The sequence below is a fragment of the Equus asinus genome, chromosome 12, assembly GCF_041296235.1.
Source record: "Equus asinus isolate D_3611 breed Donkey chromosome 12, EquAss-T2T_v2, whole genome shotgun sequence".
NCBI classification, from domain to species: domain Eukaryota; kingdom Metazoa; phylum Chordata; class Mammalia; order Perissodactyla; family Equidae; genus Equus; species Equus asinus.
In genome coordinates, this window is record NC_091801.1 from 75,946,594 (window position 1) to 75,959,929 (window position 13,336).

Genomic DNA, 13,336 nt, shown 5'->3' on the forward strand with positions numbered 1-13,336 from the left:
ATTTCTTCCTGCTCTAGGTATCATGATCAAGATACCTTTGTCTCAGTTTGTCTGGGACTGCTCAAGAATTCACTTATTTTTCTGGTATAATTATTAATAGTACCTCCTTCCACTCTCAAAAGTATCTAGGCTTGGATGATAAATTTTATGATCACTCCATTGCTTCAGGGGAGTCTGCACAAAAAGGAGTTCTTTGTCAATCAGGACTCTTGATGCATTTCCAAACTTTTGCTGAGCCAAACATATTCTTTCTCTCTTTTGTGACCTTTGCTACCAGATTGATATCTTAAAATCATTACTGCCAAGTCTAAAATTCTTAATCTCAGAAACACAGGTAGCTTCTGATTAGCATTGGAACTTCCAATAAAAATAAATAACTAAAATAAAGTTGTCTAGAATGTCCCATCAACCTTTGGATTGACTCATTCTAAGAAAGCAGTATATAAACCCATAAATCACAAAGGGAAATATATTACAAATGCGAGCAGAATGCTGTGTGGACATATGGGAGAGATGATGTCTCTCTGTCAGGTTCACACATGGCCTAGAAGTCCACCTACTGGAAAGTAATTCTGGAACAATGATCACTTCTGGTCAGTTGATAAAGGGATATGGTGACAGAGAGATGAGACAAGTAAGTTCTTTGGCAGGTGAGGCAAGTGATGTCAGTGCCATTTTCAAAGCTTTTTAAGCACCTGGAATACAGAGATATGCCAAAGGTGTTTATTGAAACAATTTAAGTTTCTGCTAAAGTAGTCTATTTCTTAAAAAAAAAAACCCAAAACTTTAATTGCTTTGAATTTCTTCACTGATGCCAGTTATAAATATTAAATAAAAAACACAAAAAATAGTTTTCTTGTGTTTTATATGTAATCGAGGAATGTCTCATGTTTAGTAGTGACTATCTCTTCCCTCAAGATAGGTAATATATAGTTGTTAAATATTCCAGGAGATATTGTGGTTCTATATTCATATTTTTAATGTTGGAGGAATTTAGTTTAGTGATTTCTGCCTAAGGACTGTTGTTTCAAGATAATTTGCCCACTGCTTGGTTGGTTCCGCTCAAACACAGCTGTAAGTTCTTTCCTTCTATATTTGGAGATGGAGTGACTGATGGCTAACATTAACCATCTGGATGAGGGGTGTGCTGGGTGGGGGAGTGTGGGGGGGGGGTGTAGTGATGCATAGCTTGCCTGCATAGCTGGCGAGGCATCTCTAGACTTTTCTATATCTTTTATCGCTGCCCTGATCCTGACCTTTGACTCTACATGGTCAAAAGAGGCAATGATAGCCTGTTTGAGTTTTCTATCAGCTTTATGAGACGTAACACCCTCTCTTTAGTTTTAATATTATGTAACACCCTGTGCACTTTTCTGAAATTAAATTCATAGATAATATAATCAAGCTACATACATATATTTTTTTAAAAAATCCATATAATGAGACAATGATAATAGAGGAAGAAACTTTATGGAAATAATTCATAATAAAATAACATATTTCAATACACAAGTGTTCAGCCGTGACTCACAAAGAGACATAATGAAGTAGTCAAGTGCTGACATCTAAATTTGGATTTACCCTGAATGTACCAGCTACAAAGGCAGAGTGGTACAGGTGTGTTCCATCAGTGCCTCAGGTGCTAGAAGTAGCTTTGCCATTGGTGACATGGTTTTCAAAAATGGGATAAACACTTGAGAATGTTCATAAAAAAGGAGAGTCTTCCCTCGTATTGCATAGTGGTTTCATTCCTGGAAAACTGAACGTATATTACAACCTTCCCCAAATACTGTGTGCTTATGTGTAAAACTGAGTTCTAGGCTCAGATAATTATAAACAAGTTTTTCACCTGCATAAATGTCTGGAGGAACATTCAAAAGTCATGCATGACCTGGGGCAATTCTCAAAGGTATGGGACTGCACTGTGATTTCAGGATGTCTAGCAGTCCTTGACCCTCCCTACTAAATTGCACCAGTGCCCTGCCCCAGTCACGTGACAACTAAAAATACACAGACACCCCTATTCCCAAAGTGTCCTCTGGGGGATGGTATTAACTTTATCGAGAATGCTCACCTATACAATCCACTCAAGCCAGGAATAATTGACATAAGACCTTATTTCCATTGTTTTTCTTTCACATGGCATTATTGGAGGGGTCTCTCGTTAAGTCCCAATCAAAACGAATGAATCATCTTTCCAGGGTAGATTGGTGAATTCTCAAAAAACAGTGGAGAGTGGATAGAACCTGTGTTATTCTTTATGCATATACTTTATTTAAATTACAATCTCAAAATTTCAGTGATGTATGACGATAGATATTTATTTTTTTCTTGCTTACCGGTTTGTGGGTCAGCAGGGGTTCTGCCAGGGTTTGGTTAGTTAGCTCTAGGCTGAAAGTCAGAAATTTGATCTCTGGTTCTGCTACTGCTGCCAGAGAAAATTTTTCTTATTTTGAGCATTACTAGCAGCTTCTGATACACAGTCCTCAGGGAAAGTGTCTAATTAGCAAAGCTGAGAACAGCACTTTAGCTGAAAGGGAGACTGAGAACATGAGTTTCTGATATTTTCATCTTATTTGTGCAAAGTTGACTCTGCCTCCAAGACTCATATAATGGGTGTATCTGTCAGTTTGCATTAGGTTATGCTGTGTAACAAACAACGCCCCCATCTCAAGAGCTTAAAACAACAAATATAAATTTTTTTTTGTACTACTTATCTGTTGTAGATTAGCAGTGGGTTCTGGGTTTATCATAATCTGTCTAGAACCTGGGTTGCTACAGCAGCCACCATCTCAAAAATTGCTGTTCGCTGTGCCAGAGACAGAAAGCTTGGTCAACTGGCTTTTTAAATCACCAGCTGACAATAATAAAGCTCAGGTCCAATTTCATTTTATTAGCCAAAGCAAATCAAATGGCCACACATAATTCTAAGGAAGGTCAAAAGTATAATCCTACCACGTGTCCAGACGATTCTGAAAATACGTGGTATACTGCACTAATGACAGCCATGATGGGAAATTTCCCAAACGTCAAAAGGGCGTTCAGATGCTGGGCAACCAAAAAACAAGAAGAAAAATGTCCACTGGAGGGGCCGGCCCCGTGGCCGAGTGGTTAAGTTTCCGTGCTTCCCTTTGGCGCCCAGGATTTCGCTTGTTCCGATCCTGGGTGCAGACATGGCACTGCTTGTCAGGCCACGTTGAGGTGGCGTCCCACATGCCACAAGTAGAAGGACCTACAACTAAAACATACAACTATGTACTAGGAGGATTTGGGGAGAAAAAGCAGAAAAAGTAAAAGGAAGATTGGCAACAGTTGTTAGTTCAGGTGCCAATCTTTAAAAAAGAAAAAATGTCCACTAGAGATTGTCTTATTTATATCTTTTCTATATATTGCCATGCTTAGTCTAACTTGCTATTAGTAACATAGTAAGTGCTAAATGAATGTCCGCTGAAAAAAAGGATCTGAACATGGTTTTTTAAATTACTGAATCTCACTATAATTGAAGCTTAAAGAGAGATACTTTGCTATTTTAACTCTATGTAAAGCACGATAAATATAAGTGTTATTTGTATGCAATGTTGCATTTAGAAAGCTTGAGAGCCAGAGTGGTTTACTGCAAAGAGAGACAAAAAAGATGTTTCATCTCAATATTGCTGTGTTCTCCTGTTGGTTTTCCCCCTATGGTGGAGACATTTTCTCCTGTGCCTAGAACAGATTTGGGGACATGGTAGGTATAGAATAAAAGTAGTTCTGCTATCATTAGCTGTGTAGTCTTGGGGAAGTCACATCAATTTAGCCATAGGTTCCTCAGTCACACACACACAATGTCTTAGTAATATCCGCCTTTTGTATTGTAAGCATCTCCTAGTCTATGGAGAGCTGTACAATTGTGCGATTGGGGTGGTCATGTGATGTACTTACAGCACAGTGCCTGCCACAGAGTATCCACTCAATAGAGGTTTATTGACTTTACGACAGTAACCCTTTGCTCTATTCTTAACACGGAATGGGGCGGATACCTAAGAAAGCGCGAAGTGCATTTACAAAAGTTTGCCCAGTGTGCTGGGGTTGAGGAGTTTTGGGAACTTGGTTCCCATAAAATCAACAATAACATTCAACCGGCTTGGTCCTCATCTCTAAAAGGTCAAACACCTCCCAACCGCCAATGGGCTCCCAGAGCTCGCGTTCCTTCCTTCGCTAACCACGGCCGCGCCCTCTAGGCGCCTGCCAACTGCCGCAAAGCCCCGCCTCCCAGGGCGGCCCCCCAATCGGCTGCGCGCTCCGGGCCCAACCCTCGCGAGTCACGTGACGCGCCCAGGCCCGCTTCCGGCGCGTCGCGGGCTGCTGACGTCACCGGGGCCCGGCGTCGCGTCAGGGCTGGCCGGTGGCGGCGGTGGCGGCGGCAGCGGAGGAGGCGATGGCAGCGGACACCGAGCGGGCTTGAGAGCTCAGACTTGCTCCCTCCCGCGCGACCTCGGGCCCGACGCGGAGCTGCGGCCCGAGCTCGCTCCGCTCCTGCTCCCTCCCCGGCCGCTGCCTGGGCGGAGGCGGAGGCGGAGGCCCGGGCTGGCCGCCCTGCTCGTGCCCCGGCTCGGCCCCGGACGGCCCGGCTGCTGTGCGGAGAGGAGGCCGAGTCGGTAAGAGGCGGCGGCGGCGGCAGGGCCTGGAGGCCGCCTGGCCCCCGCCTGGCCGCCCGGGACGCCCCCGCGCTGATGTCTCTCTCCGGCCCGCTCCCCTCCCGCGTCCCTCCCCACAACTCGCCGCCCCTATTGTCTGGGCGCCGCCGCTCCCTCTCTCCCTCCCTTCCTTCCCCCCTGCCGAGGGCCGGACGCCTGTCAAACCTGGAGGCTTCTCCGGCTCCCTGCCAGCCCTGTCTGAGCCTTTCCTGTCTGTCTCTTGCCATCCCCCGCCAGCCCTGCGTCGCCCCGTGGCCATTCCCTGCCCGTTGCTTCACTTTCCCGGTGGTGTGTCTCCTTGGCTAATTTTCTCTTCCGTCCCGGCTTTCATCTCCCACACCTTTCACCATCCTTATATATATATTTGCCATTCTTTTTCGCTTTCTTTCCTGTTTTTACTCCTCTCCGTTCTCTCTGCCCCCCTTTCTCTTTTTGCTCCAAGTTTTCCCCTCCCCAGTTGACTGTCTTATTTTGTCTTACTTTTTTTCATTAATTCGAATCCCTCGTCATCCTCCCCTCTCCACCCAAGAAAAAGGGAATCTAGCTTTTTGTGGTTACTCTTCTCGAAGTGTCACTGGGGGATTATAGATCTTTACTGTTACTTCTTATGGGTTCTAAGTTTGATCCTAGGAAATGTTAGTGAACTGCCCCCTTACGAAGTTCTTCTTGCTGTGAAGAACAAAAGAAAAGGTTGATTCGATTTCTACACAAACGTTTAAGTAACTGCCGTGTATGTTGCACACCTCTGTTAAAAATATTCATAGGTTTGCTCTTTTTACACTGAATACCCTCTGGCCAAGCTTCCTGTTAAGTTTTTAATGCACTAATCCTTGCTGTTGCCGTGGCTGGAGGATATTCGCCCCCAACCATGGATATTTGAGTTTGATTTTACATATTTTCCTGGCCGGTATTGGTGTTACTTTTTTCTCCTCACCTATGGGATTCTTTCAAAGAGGAAAGGACAGCTGGCTTTTCTGTTTGCTGTTACATTTTGTCCTTTTTGAACTGTGACCAAGCCATTAAAAAAAATGACACAGTTGTGTGTTTTCTTTTTTAAACTGGGAGGAAGTATGGTCCTATTAGTAATTCTAAATAACAAAAAGGTTTTCAGGATCCCACCTCTCTTCCAGTAACAGCAGGTTTGCACTCCTGATTACCTGTTATATTTTGATTATGCTATTTCAGAATGCATTCAGATTCTCAAGTACTAGTTAGTGCAAAGAGGCTGCGTCAGGTGTGCTGGGTGTCCAGTGAGGCCACAAGGATAGTGAATAGTCCACCTGTCAGTGATCTAGAGAGGAATAGATACTCCTTTGTAGTTTTTTGTTTGAATGTTACAACCACTTTTATTGTCAATGTGGGCACTGTCTTATGTTGAAATATAGTAGAAATAAATTCTCAGAGTTAAATATATCCATATTATTATTGCTTATTGAATGTGAAGTGTAAGAAAGAAATTTCCTCTGCAACTTTGTATGTTAAAATTACTGACTCATTTGCCAGTAGGGTGTGAGATCATAGGTAATGAAAATCCTAATCACAAGAGGAATTCTTAAAATCTTCCCTGGCAGAGGAGTGTGTCTACTTCATCTTCCATCTTTGTGTGTTTCTTTAGTGTCTTATCTAGTGTTTTGTGTTAGAGGCACTCAGTAAATATTTGTTGAAAAATGTCATTAATTTGTTCTCTTAAGAATTTCAATAATCATATTCCCGAACACTCAACTGTCTTGATTTTTCAAAGACTGAGAAATATTTTCAGCCGTTATGGAGAATTTTCTTGGGTATTTTCAAATTAAGATTTAAAGCATTTTAGCCATTAGCAAGTTTCAATGCCCATCTATTCATTCTTTTTAAGTAGTTATCTTTTCTATGTCCTTTTTCTTAATTCATTTTCAAGATTGCCTGCAAGTTGCACAGTGCTTTACCTAGAGATACTCGTAATCATCATTCAAATTTCTTTAAAATTTGGCAGTTATTTTAACTCTCATGTAATGTTTTTAAAATTCTGTTTAATTCCCTGTGCATTTTATGCATCGGAATCTAACTTTTTTTTTTTCTCTTGAGGTAGTGAAAAGAAAATATTGAAGAATAGGATCTCAAGATGAGCAAAAAGCCCCCAAATCGTCCTGGAATCACTTTTGAGATTGGTGCTCGTTTGGAGGCACTGGACTATTTACAAAAATGGTATGGAAAATATGGAACTCTTAAGTTAAAGCACATCTGTAGCCTTACCTATGATGGTTAGTTGCTGTTCTCCTGACAATGGCAGAAACATTAATGTAGTCGCATTTTGAATACATGTATACATTGTTTTTAGTTTTCCTGCTGTTCAATAGACTTTGCAGGTTTAGCGTTTTTTTTTTTTTAATCGAGGAAGATTGGCCCTTAGCTAACATCTGTTGCCAGTCTTCCTCTTTTTGCTTGAGGAAGATTGTTACTGGCCTAACATCTGTGCCAGTCGTCCTCTGTTTTGTATGTGGGACACCACCACAACATGGCTTGAGAGCACTGTGTAGGTCTGTGCCTGGAATCCGAACCCGTGACATGCCAGCCGCTGAAGCAGAGCGTTCGAAGTTAACCACTACGCCACCAGGCTTGCCCTGTGTAAGTTTAGCATTTTTGTCTCTATATCTCATATTCTATATAGTTATTTTCAGTTCTTAAACACCTAAATATTTTCATTTTCATTTTAGGTGTTCGAGAACTGAAAATAAGATACAGAGAGAGTATCAGTACCTGTGTGTACTTAACAGGAGCTTGACTGGTGGTGGGAGGGAGGGGATTAATCCAAACAACCAGCGCAGTTTTGGATAAAACTTGATATAAGTCTATTTTCTTGGCTTTCAAACTACAGAATATGTTGATGGTTAGTAGTCATTATTCACTAGCCTACCTAAAACCAAAAACCAAGTTTACCTCCTCCTTCCCTAGAGGGCCGTGGCCTAAAGATAGGTTATTACTGTCTCCCGTACTAAATGGGCAGTCATTCCAGACCTTCTCTTATTTCTTCTCCCATTCTGGCCGGCTGTGATAGGTGGTGAATTTAGACACCCCAACATACCCCTTACATAAAGGGGTAAAACCACCTGGAAAGGAGAGAGGGGAAAGCGGCACACAAGGGACACGGGACCACGTAGGAATAACGAGGATTCCCTCTTTCTCCCAGGGAATGCATTCCTTTTCCTATTAGCTGGCCTCTAGTTCTGCCCTCTGGGATGGTGTCTCTTGTTGCCATTCTCAGCCCCTACCCTGAGAGGGGCATTTGAGCGGTTCCTCTCCTGGGGGTGGGGCTGCCTCAGCTCCTCTTGAGGCCTTTTCATTTTGATACAGGGTCTAGGGGTTCAGCAACTCCAGACCTTTTGACATTTTTTCTCATTATAGCTCCCTTAGAAACATAGTGGACATTTTGTAGATTTGCTTTTGGTTGATTTGCTTTAAGTCAGCTTCCTGAGTTGGCAATGGCAGGCAGAGAAATCTTGTCTAGTCATGATATTTGACTTCAGATCAGGCTGGGGTTTTTGTCTCTTAGTGTCTGGCATTAGAACTCTGTGTATGTCCCTCACCTCCAGCTTAATGGGCTCTGTCTTGGGCTCTGCTTGAGACAGTTTGAAACTACAGTGTAAAGCAGGAAGGCACAGTTATTTCCTCTCATGGCTTCAAGCTGCATTTCAGTGGGTAGTTGTTTTTAGGGGATTTAATTGTTACTCTCATCAGGTGGAGAGTGTAACAGTAGTTCTCAGGAGGGGCTTGGGAGCACCTGGGGCCGAGTAGTAGCATCTCTCATAGTCATGAAGCTAAAAATTATCTCCAGATGTTGCCGGATGTTCATGGGGAAGCGCACATGCTCCTGGCTGAGGGTCATTGCATTAGACTGTACTACAAAAGATGCCGCTTTGGTCAGGAATTGCTATCTTTAGTTCTGATTTGACCAAAAGAAGCTTTTCACTCTGAAGGCACACTATTGAATCTCTTGTAATTGAAGAATATGAGAAATGGTACTTCTTCTTTGATGTTAATATTAATCTTGTTATTTTTTTTCGTTTTTTAAAAGTTACTGGCTTTTTGAATCACTAGTTACTTCATATTATTGTATTTGCATAGGCTTCTAAACTGACAAAATTGCAATTGAACTAGCTTCCAGTTTGGAGAAGCACATGGTTTATTAGTTCTCTCAGTGGTTTTTAGGGATATTAACATAATCAGCTTTGGTGTCAGTAGGAGATTCACTTTTACTGGTGAAATGTTTCCTGATTCAACAACTGTTAAATTGATGATTCAGTAGTTAAAAAGATGGTAAAAAAAGAACTACTTTCAAAATCAAGCCTGAGTGTGCTTTTAGAGTATTTGGAGTTTCAGAGAACAAATGAAAGTTGTAGCTTAAATTCTTTCATTGTCTGATGCTTCTTAGCAAGAAACTCCTAAGTGCTTGTGCTTAGGTAGGGCGACGACGTGCTATGTACTCATTGATGAAGTCTAGATTTAGTACTAGTGAGCTCCCTGCTTGCTTGCTTATTTTCTTCTGTTGCATGCATACTGAATGCTTAGTCTGCCACATTTATTCCATTCATTTGGGAAAGTATTGAGTCCCTGTTGGATAGAAATGTCTTTTTAACTGTCATAGGCATTGGATAGGGAGGGACGAGCAGGAATGCAAATACTGCTTGCTGTCTCTGCACTCAGAACATTTACAATAGGCAGTATACCTATTACAAAGGAAATAACTTGCCACAGGTTGATACATTACTTTTTAAAGAGAAGTGCAAAGGGAAATTTGTGATAGTGGAACACCCCAGTTGGCAATTTATCCTGTATGTAAAAGGATTTTCCTGTATAAAAAAGGAAAATAATTTTTAGTATATGCCCCAGAAATAAAAGGATATTGCTTCTTGACCCTTTGGTTAAGATCAAGTGTGGAAATAGAAGGATAAGTTCTGAATTTAGAGGGCAGAAATAAACTGAAGCTAAGCTCCCACTTTTAGGTTTGGGTAGATTTGATTTAATAGGAAGACTCAATCTGTTTTTCTTAGGAAAACTACATTATTGCTGCTTGAGCAAACCATACCACGTATTCTTTAAAGTTCAGGAAGATATTTCATCCTTAAAAATAGAATACACTCTGCATTTTTAAGTAGTGATTTATTACTTTTTGTTTTCCAAGTAGCTTTCCATCTACATCGGAAAACTCATTGTCGGTTTAACTCTTTACTGATGCTGGTGGATGCAGGCCCGAGAAGCTGTGGAGAGGCCAGCTGTCTTCAGTTCAGCTGTGTCGTTTTTGATCTTTGGATCTCTTCTAGACTTATAAACCGAACTCTTAGTAGTGTGTATTGCTTTAATTTTTAAAAATTTTGTAGTTTTACTTAACACGTTTTGTTTAGTTTCTTTCTCAATGATCTGTTAATTTAAAAATTGTTCAAAGACTTTTAGTATGCCAGTGTTCATAGCTCACACAATCATTTTCTATATCATCTCCATCATATTTTCCATTGCATCCTCTGTACATCCAAACCTTGACATACCAGTTTTATAATCTCTTGAATGCAGTAACATCATGAGAATGAAAACGGGATACAGGAATGTATTTGGGGAGAGAGAAAGTTCAGAGTTGAAGTTATATTGGAGACACTGTAAGTGGATTCTAAAGACAAAAGAGGCAGGTTCAAATTCAGACTGTCATTTTCTGATTCTGCAACTATGAGTAAGTCCTTGAACTTGGTTGGCTTATCGCTAAAATGGAAGCAGTGTTACTGGATTTTACTCACAGGATTACTTTAAGGATTCAATAAAATAATGTATTTAAACTTGCTTCAAATTCTACAAAATAATACATGATTATAAACCACTGAGGTAAATGCAAGGGAAGAGAGAACTGAAAAAAAAATCTTTGGGGATCGGAAAACTTAAGTATATAAGTTTTTAAATGTAGCTTTAGTTTTGACATGAGAATGGCCTGGAATGTAAAAGGAAATCCTGTAATTGCAATAAGCTATAAACCATTTTTTTGAGGTGGTAATAAAATCTTTATGTTTCTGCAGAGTTTTATAGTTTACAAAGCACCTTTGCAAATATTAAAGTATCTGGTCATTCTGAATATTGTTCAGTAAGAAGTGATGAAATCAAACTAGTTTTGACTACTGATTTAACTTCTTTTGATTGAAATAGTTACTCTACAGCAAGTGACTTAGTTATGAAAACAAAACAAATCAAGTGATATGCTCTGGTGTTATTCTTAAAATAAATTTGAAATTATAGTGTCAATGTAAAACATTCAGATGAGTTATGCTCTTCTGACCTTTTTGAGAATATTTCTATTTAATCTCTTCTAGATCTAAAGGAAAGGAAAATGAAAGATAAAAAAATGTGGAGATGCCTCCAAGTATCAGAGTTTGATAGAACAGTGTAAATTTGAATTGGCAAAAGGCCGTTTCCACACATTTGGAGTTTTTGAACTGTATGGAACATTTGCAAATGTGAGTTTTTAAAATGTTCTTGAACAGAATTTTCATAGAGTGGGAAAATTGAGGAAATTTAGATTGTAGCAAGTACAATTTAAATAAAAGTACATATTTTCTGAATAAAAAGGGTTGCTTTTTTCTAATAGGATTTAGCTAATTAAAGGAAAACATTGTGTAGAGATACGTTGTGTGATCCGTATTTGGAATAGACGAGTACTCCTGAAAAGTAGTATGGAGAGCAAATTTTAAAACTGAAATCGTATTTAAATTATATTAGGTGAGTTTGAAATTTGTAGAAACATTAGGTGAATTCTTTTAATATACAGTTTCTTATGCTAGTAGGAATACAATTTTGTCTTTTGTATATTGTGTTTCCTAAATCTGTATGTACTTGAAAAATATTGATTTCTTATTTTGAGTTGCTAACTACCTTTGAAAATCTAAGATTAAGGATTCTTCCTGCCAAGAACTCTAAATTGAAATCTCTTAAGATTTTTTAAAAATTCTGAGATTTACATTCAGAAAGTCACATATTTTGAATCTTAAGATCTAAGTGAACCCTCACTTTAATCCTCCAGCAAGTCTGCACCAGTGCACAAACGTTTTAGTTGTTTAGTTTTTAAAATTTTCACGGAAGAAAACCCCATAAACTTGCGGAGAGAAAGTTCTTCCCTCCCTCCCTCCCCCACCATAGGTGCTGAAAGCAGATTAGAAGTAGGGCGGAGTAGACGCATTGACTTGAAAGCATACCTGCTTTGTTCTTGTTCTTGCCCTAATGTTCTTTCCGTTTGTTGATTTATTTTTTATAGAGCTTTGTCTTATATGCTTACATTTTTTGCTTATCTTTGTTTTCTTGCAAGGCAAGAGAAAAGGAGTATTGGAAAAACTAAATTTAACTGAAAGTCAGAAAATGTGGGTTCTAGGTGCTGTTTGCTGTGAACTGTGTGACTTCCGAGGGTTACTTCTCTGCTTTAATGTCCTGAAAGTGAGGGTGTGGCATACTGGATGGTCTTTCAGGTTCCTTGAATTAGAAACTCAAACTCTTTTATCTATTTTTCACCTATTCAGTGATGACAGATTTTTTTAATATCATTTTTAGATAGGTAAATAATATGCACTTCAGGCAGGAGTAAGATAGACAAGGCGTAGAAGTCATATGCAGCTTGCTAAAAATTTCTGGTCACCAGAAGAAGAGAAAATGAGTTGAAAAAAGTGAAAAATTATATAGAATTTGGAGCAAAAATATAGAGGTTTGAAGTATTTGGAGTTTACTAGTATTGGGCAGCTTATCATCTTTTCTCCAGTCTGCTCTCCCACTCATTTAAATGCTTTTTAATTAACTGTTTAATTTTGAAATTACTTAGAATCATAGCTGTTGGCTTAAAAGAGTATATTTGTCCAGTAGGATGCTTTAACTCACTGACTTTCCATGTGGTAACAATTCACTAACAAAGTGATTCTTTTACAAAGTTCATTGATTCCCTTCCCCTGAAGGGTCTGTTTGCTGAGACCAACACTCACAGCTTCAGATTCAGCAGGTCTGAGGTGGGGCCCAATAATTTGCGTTTTGCTGTTTGTTGATGCTGCTGGTCTTGCTGGTCTGGGGACCACATGAGAACCGCTGGTCTAGACTATACAGAATTATTAACCCGAAGATAACGTTTTTGAGGTGGATGGCAGTGGAAATATCCGGGATTATTTTTTGAATTTGTAGTCTGTTTTAATTGTTTATGTTAGTTGGAGGAAATAAAATAAATAAAACATTAGTACATTGCAAAGTGATACATGATCCAAAAATCTTTTTTGCTCTTTTTCAGTAGAATAGAATAGAACCTATTGACCTGCATGTACTTTGACGTGCTCTAGTTTTCTTGCTCCTCCTCTTGCTGTCGTCTCCAGCCCCACCTGGCTGTGTGGTCGTTGAGGTTTAGGCTCTTGTTGCTAAATCAAACAACACTATCTGTGGTTATAGTTGATCATGGATTGGCTTTTATGAGATATGATTTCTGTAGTGATTTAGGATTTATAGAAAATATTCATTATGTCACTTGACTTTTACAAGAACCCTGTCAGGGTTGACAGGGATGATCTCTACCAGTGTAGAAGTGACAGATCTGAGGAACGGAGATGTTCAGACTGTTCATTCCCGTTCATCTAGCCAAGCGTCATCTCATAGCCAGGTTCTTTTGGCTCCAAGTCTAGTGA

General features: G+C 39.9%; 1 protein-coding gene across 24 annotated transcripts in view; it reads left to right on the plus strand.

Annotated features, from left to right (window-relative positions):
• The first annotated feature begins 4,296 nt into the window (after nucleotides 1-4,296).
• The window catches only part of PHF20L1 (PHD finger protein 20 like 1), a 70,829-nt gene continuing 61,789 nt past the window's right edge, over nucleotides 4,297-13,336 (plus strand). For 10 of the 24 annotated variants that reach the window (XM_070481617.1, XM_070481619.1, XM_070481639.1 and 7 more), the window contains exons 1-2: nucleotides 4,332-4,637; nucleotides 6,745-6,860. In XM_070481617.1, the coding sequence (XP_070337718.1) occupies nucleotides 6,778-6,860 (83 nt within the window). In that variant the 5' untranslated portion in view covers nucleotides 4,332-4,637; nucleotides 6,745-6,777. Of the gene's footprint in view, nucleotides 4,638-6,740; nucleotides 6,861-11,002; nucleotides 11,147-13,336 lie in introns of all 24 variants that reach the window. The other 14 variants (XM_070481630.1, XM_070481637.1, XM_070481632.1 and 11 more) reach the window with 10 other exon arrangements.